The sequence below is a fragment of the Etheostoma cragini genome, chromosome 8, assembly GCF_013103735.1.
Source record: "Etheostoma cragini isolate CJK2018 chromosome 8, CSU_Ecrag_1.0, whole genome shotgun sequence".
NCBI lineage: Eukaryota > Metazoa > Chordata > Actinopteri > Perciformes > Percidae > Etheostoma > Etheostoma cragini.
This window is the reverse complement of record NC_048414.1, coordinates 24,851,881-24,858,782: the sequence shown is the minus strand read 5'-3', so window position 1 is coordinate 24,858,782 and position 6,902 is coordinate 24,851,881. Positions and strand designations below refer to the sequence as shown.

Below are 6,902 nucleotides of genomic sequence, written 5' to 3'. Positions count from 1 at the left end.
TTGATTTTTGGAAAAAGGCTGCAATGAAACAAAGAGAAAAATTTAAAGGGGTCTGAATACTTTCCGTACCCACTGTATGTACTGTATAAATCACTGGTAATTGAGTTAAGTTAAAAATGAACGCACAAAGGTAAAGTGGCGCAGGTGTTTTTGATGCAGGCTGTGCACTCTGCATCCAGAGTACTTTATCCATGTGGTATTTTTTGTTCTCATCTGCGCCATCACACGCATGGTCAAAAGGTTGCGGAGAACTGGGAACATTTTTGCGCATCAAGATTCTGTTTTTGTTCTGATTTTGTTAACGGTTCTTGTTGCCTAAATAGGGAATATAAATAAAAATCCCATCTTTTTCAACCACATCTCCGACTCATTCTGAGTGTTTTTCTTCTGAAAATCGGACATTTAGCACCCTTATATAGCTGATGTTGTTGTTTTTTTTTAAACAGACGATTCGACTGAGATTGGCTTTTAAATTGAACTCTTCAGACCGTATCATTGAACTATCGATTAGACAGTATTTACTGTGTGAATATAAAAATATCCACAAGACACATGCAATGATCATGTCAACAACTGCTGAATTAGGGTACTGACATCTTTTTTTGGTCCAATTTAGGAACTGTATATGTATATAGGCCTATGTTTAGATCATAAAATAAGTATGCCTTTTGACTGTAGATTTTAAGTAAATTTTAAAGTCTGGTAAAATAACAAGCCCATAGAAATGTTTTGCTTACAGTAGAACAAACAGAAGCAGGCTTCACGGTATATTTGAAAAATAAGTTACTGTGGTCCTTTATTGCATCTTCTCTGTGTTTTAACACAAAAATTGAAGAAAAAAAAATTGAAGTGGTTTTGAAATAGTATTGAATAAAAGTTGACATATTCTAGTCTGTGATTATACATCAACATCCATTTCTTTAATTTTAGTCTAAATAATTCCTAATTTCTGCTTCTGTAACTCAAACATAAATTTAAAAAATAGCTGTAAAACTAAAGTTAATAAGTTAGTGTTGTGACAAACATTGGAAAAAAGCGTCAAACAAGTTTGCGAGTGCAGCCTCAGCTTTCAGCAAAAGGCAGGAAGTCCTTAGTCATGTGTTTGATTTAATACTATGCAGTGAAAAACATAACAGGGAAAATGTCAATGCAGTCGCTACAATAACGGGGACATTCTGTATTTGGTATAAATGGGAGGATTGTGTCTAAAACAGGAAGCATTTTTAATGACTTAGGAAAATTCCAGCATTCTTCTGATGCCCAGAGATGGAAGCAGCAGAGGTCAAGAAACAAGTCTTTTGCGTCACTGGTTGACCGTCAGAAAGGCATAGGGACATAATAAACCCCATGTCATTTTAATCTGAATCCTTTTGGAACTTTCGAGTTAAAACATATACAACTAGCCAAAGGAAACAACATTGGCATATCTTAAAGGTCCCATGACATGGTGCTTTTTGGATGCTTTTATTTAGATCTTAGTGGTCCCCTTATACTGTATCGGAAGTCTTCTCAAATTCAGCCTTGGTGCAGAATTACAGCCACTCGAGCCAGTCCCACAATGAGCTTTCCTTTGGAGGTGCCATTTCTGTAGCTATTGAGGAGGAAAGGGGGGGTGACCTTGACCAACTGCCACTTTTCTCAGTTTGAAAGCCATGGGCTCACAAAGCATAAAAAGAGGAGGTCATCTTGCCCCTTATGACCTCCTAAGGAGCAAGATTCAAAATCGGCCCATCTGAGCTCAGATACCCAGGGCTCGGTTTACACCTATCACCATTTCTAGCTACTGGGGGACCATAGGCAGGCTGGGGAACTAATATTAATGTTAAAAAAACGTAAAAGTAAAATTGTTTTGCCATGGGACCTTTAAATAGCACAAAAATGAAATGTCTGCTGCCCAAAAGCAAAAAGGCATCTGTCAGTGTAGGTTCAGCCATGCTGATGGTGATCTGAAATCTTGGAATATGTATATGAGAAGAAAAAAAGACAGTCAAAGCAAAGTCTCACTTCAGAAGAAATGTCTTTGGTTTTCAGTCTTTACATTGCTGATGGAATGAATAAACCAAGGCTACATGTAGTGTAAAAGGAAACAAATTAAGTTAAGAGAATAGTGTCCCGTAGTAAAACTTTACTGTTACATACTTTGGCACCTCTACAACATCTAAAAGTGACTGTACAAAAAAAAATCTCTGTATCACCGAATGAAACTACAACCCACTGGTGACGATATACTGAGAATTTAACCACAATGTACAACAATACGTTGCTCATTTTGACACTGCACCAAAAAAACAAAGGAACTCGGTGTCACCTTTTCAGAAACATTAGATTGTCTGTTCTGGTAAATCCTATCTGCTCCACAAAATACACCTGGAGCAGATGATTTGCTGTTCATTGCTGATGTGGTGACAGTAAATGAGGGCTGATCTCAGAGCACCATTACATCCAGTTGCAAATATCGCCCATTTCCAGGTCAAAAGAGTTCATTGTAATCATTCCCCCTGTCCACACTCGCTGTGTAGTAGTACCTCCCAAACATGACTACACTGTAAAAAATGGGGGATTAAAAGAATAGTCCGGGTGTTTTTGAAGTGGGGTCGTATGAGGTACTTATTGATCGTCAGTGTATGCCTACATTAGCAAACTGTGCCGCAGATCAGCTGTTTGGGTCAAACTTTCAGCGGTTTATGGAAATAACAAATACAAGAAAACTAAAACAAGTGGTCGGATTGGCTCAGTTGGGAGGGCATGCGCGCATGTGTAGAGGTTTACTCCTAGATGCAGCGGTTGCAGTTTTAACTCCGACGTATGGCCCTTTGTTGCATGTCATTCCCCTTTCATGTCTTCATCTGTCCTGGGAAAATAAAGGCCTAAAATGCCCAAAGAAATGATCTTTAAAAAAGAAAACAAAAACAGTCATTTTGATAGCAAAAACAACATGCTGGAGGATACTTTTATGAACCGGAGTATACAGAAGAAGAATTTTTGCAGAAGGAGACTGAATAGCCAAAAGAGAGAGAGGGGGAACGTCTGTGGAAATTTGAGAAAAGGGCTGTCCAACAGCAAGGTAAAGCAGTGTAAATATGTCAAGTGTAGCATACACTTATTGGTATAATATGTAGGATTTTCCTCAAAAACTATGCATAGACTAATACAAATGTAATGCCTCTCAATCGATCGGCAGAGACAATGCCCCCTGTCTGTATTTTCCTTTTTCTATTTTTGAGTTGGGACATTTATGGATGTTAGGGTGTGGAGCCCATTCTCAGCCTCACTCTATAGCTATAACAAGTGAAAAGAGGAGCTTCAGCTAAAAACTATGGTGTTTTTTGCTGGGATAAGGATGTAACAAGTAATGAAATGCATTACTTTTGCTGATGAGTATAGGGTTTAAAAAGATACATCTTTAAAAATATATCACTTCACGGCTAATATGGACACAACACAAACCAAATTATTAACTGAATTTTGCTGCTTAAACTGCAAAAACAGTCCATTTTTGTTGCACACATTTATATCATCTGTACGGACGTCAGCTGGAACTGTCTAGAAATCACTGTGTGTGCGTGTGTGTGTGGGGAATGGCTGCATGTGTTTGCGTGTCACCTCTGACTAATCTCACTTAACTCACCAAGTTCTCTCAGCTTTTTTTCTTTCACTCTTTCTCCCTTTTTCTCCCATGTCGGTAGTATATTGAGTTGATTCATAAAACTTTGAGATCAACGCACATTTGTAGGCTCAAGTCAACAGATTTTCAAGCCTAGACCAAATTTTCATCTATTCATGCCTGTTCAGTTCTTTAAGTTGACTCTGTGGAGATTGTACCAAAATGTGCTCTGAACACCTTACACATACACTCCAATCTCTGAATCCATGCGAACTTCCCTCTACTCATCTAAAATAGAGATGCTTAGACTAGTAAGAATTGCCTTGCTATTTTATCTGTTGTTTATTATAAAAGCTCAGTTCCATCACATTTTATCCCATCTCATCTTTTTCAAAATGGGCACAAAAACAACCATTTATTAAGACTTTTATGTCTTCTAATCTTATTTTGTCCCTCTTTTTGCTTTAGATTGATTTATAGCATGGTGCCACACCCTTTGTCACAGTTCACAGATAGCCTGTGCCCATAAACACAGTAATAGTAATAATGTTCTTCTGCGCATGTCACTATTACAAGAGTATGAACATGTTATAAACTGGATCAGTTTCATTTGGTTTGGTTTTTCAAAATGAAGCACCATTAAGCATGATCTAATTGGGAAAGCTCTGAGAATCCAGTCATCTCTGAGTCTCCCCCAACTGGATTAGATTCCTGCCGCTCAGAGTTCAGATCCAAACCTTAGCACCAATGATGAAGATGTGAGTGTGTTTGTGGTTCACAGCTCATCACTTGAGCAGTTCACAGGGTCAGAGACATTGCTAAAGTCATACTGCAGTGAAGGTCCATATGAATGTCCTACCAATCTCTGGTAGCAGGTTTATGCCTCCGCATATGGCAGTTGATACTGCTCTTCCCTCTTGTTACACCGTTTGGCTACAATTGCTAGGTAGAGCACCAGCAGAATGAGCCAGTAGCAGGCGTACAGTATCATCCCTGCTATCAACAATGCTTTCTCTGTCTCACTAAATGGCTCCTGTGTTTCACAGTAGATTGTATACACCACACCTCCCAGCAGCACCATAGCCCACACTGTGACAGGCACAGCGCCAATTAAGTTGACCACAATTTTCCTGCGGCCTGAGGTGCCCCATCCAGCCTTGTTGATGGTGAGTAGGGCAAATATTTTGGCAGGTAGCAAGCTGGTCATGTAGAGCAGAGAGTAGAGTGACATGAAGATCATGACCAGGCTGCCACGCAGAAAACAGGCGTAGGTGGCCTTCACCATCCCAACCAGTTGGACTGTCAATAAGAAGAGCAGGATGTTCCACAGCCTTCCACGGTAGAAGAGATGGATGACTGTGGCAACCAAGAAGAACGGAAAGAAGCCAGTGACCACGGACTCATAGGTCATCCAAAGGCTGTGCTTGTGGAACCACAGGGCATTGTAGAGCCACTCACGGAAGTAAGACTTGCTCCATCGAGTCTGCTGGTTGAGCCAACGCAAATACTCGGTTGGTGTCTCAGTCTGGCACTGCGATCGTGCCGTGAATTTTGTCTTGTAGCCATAGCTCAGCACCCGATTGGTGAGGTGGCGGTCATCACCGAAGCTGCACTTGGAGCCTAGGAAGGTCTGGTGGTACCAGGGCTCCAGGAAGCGTTGGAGCAAAGAGTTCTTATACATCCCCAGAGGGCCGCTGATACACTGGACGCATCCGAAGTAGGACTGACAGGCCCGCTCAATGTTGAAGGCCATCCAGTAGCGAACACTACTGAGGAAGGAGATCCACGAGTCGTACTTGTTAAGGATCTGGAGGAGAGGAAAATGTAAAGAGATTAGTCAGAAGAAGTCAACAGAGGAGAATCTTAAGGATTAATTGGGCTTTCACGGCATGTTGTAGTGAGCTTTTGATCTCTTTCCTTGGTAACCCAAGAGTTTCTAAGTTGACTTTTATTGCTTTTAGTCTTGGATCTTCATTGTACTTTTCATTATCTCGCATTGCCAGACCTCCATAGCGATGTGAAGTAAGGTCTGGCTACACCACACATACATTCCAGGATAGGATAAATAAACACGCTCTGGTTTTTTTGAATTTCTCTAAACCAATCACATTTGTTTTGCCGATGTTAAGCTTCGGACGCAGCAATGGTTGCTCTACAAAATGTCTTTGGAAGGAACTTTTTCTGGTGAAACGTTTGCATCCCATAAAAAAGGTGGCACATAAAATATGAAATTAAGTTAACTATTCACACAATACAGTAATGTAAGCTAATTAAATTAGCTGGATACATGGTTAAGTGTAATTTGCCCTTACCAGTGTATCTCCATGCATAGGCCTACTTCATCCACAGCAATCCCTACCCATCAGTCCCAAAACATCCCAGTTGGATAGTAAATGCTGTAAACAAATTATTTTTAAATCTTTACAACCATTCCCCTAAAGGACCAAGTTTTCTTCAAAACATTTTAAGCGTGTAGCTTGCTTGCCCAAAGTTAGTTATTGTTTCCCGTCAGGGATTTTGAGAACGGCAACACACGGAGAGGGGAAGGTGAGTGACAAAGCCTGATGTCCGACTTTATCTTGCATATGTATTTCCGTTGATACAGACTTCACTTTCATGACTGAAAAGTATTGTGTTCTACCTGCACATCTCCACCGACCCCTCCCACCATCGGATCTTCCTCAAGGATCTTCAGCATTTCTATGGTACACGCTGGGTCTAGAACTGTATCTGAGTCACACACCTGAAAAAGGACACAACAAACACAGAGGGTACAATCATTCTGAGAGCCACACAGACTCAGCAATAAAGACCTTAGGTCAAATTAGGGCTGCAGATGTTGCAGAGCAATTAGAGAATTAAAGAAATGAGAGGCTGCTGACAGAGACCACAGCTGGTTCCTTCTACACGCTCAGGACTGGGTCAGCTCTGGACATGACCTTTGACCCACAGCATTGGCTATAAAGAGTGTCTTGGTTGTTCAACACAATGTTGGTTTAGATTAAGAATAAGTAAAGAAGTTCCCATGTGGATTTTGCATTTTCAATGGGTTGACACATGTAGTTTTAAGATTTCCACTGGCTTTATGGTTTAAATTTAGAATTTGCCCTCACATTTTGTTAAGGTTAAGATTGTCTGTGGATTGTCTGAAGATAAGGAAAGTGTGTTCCATAGTTAGTAAACATAGCATCCATAGATGCACATTTACAGTGGTGTGAACAAGTGTTTGCCCCCTTCCTCATTTCCTGTTCCTTTGCATGTTTGTCACACTTAAGTGTTTCGGAACATCAAACCAATT

General features: G+C 40.4%; 1 protein-coding gene and 1 long non-coding RNA gene across 3 annotated transcripts in view; one reads left to right on the top strand and one right to left on the bottom strand.

The window, feature by feature from the left end:
• The window catches only part of LOC117948672, a 19,915-nt gene that overhangs the window by 11,395 nt on the left and 1,618 nt on the right, over positions 1-6,902 (top strand). The window contains exon 2 of the long non-coding RNA XR_004657509.1: positions 4,117-4,123. This is a non-coding gene — a long non-coding RNA (uncharacterized LOC117948672). The remainder of the gene's footprint in view (positions 1-4,116; positions 4,124-6,902) is intronic.
• has3 (hyaluronan synthase 3) overlaps positions 3,440-6,902 on the bottom strand; it is a 22,062-nt gene continuing 18,599 nt past the window's right edge. For both annotated transcript variants that reach the window (XM_034878377.1, XM_034878376.1), the window contains 2 exons: positions 6,246-6,347; positions 3,440-5,411 (listed from right to left, as the gene is read on the bottom strand). In XM_034878377.1, coding sequence (XP_034734268.1) covers positions 4,482-5,411; positions 6,246-6,347 — 1,032 coding nt within the window. In that variant the 3' untranslated portion in view covers positions 3,440-4,481. The remainder of the gene's footprint in view (positions 5,412-6,245; positions 6,348-6,902) is intronic.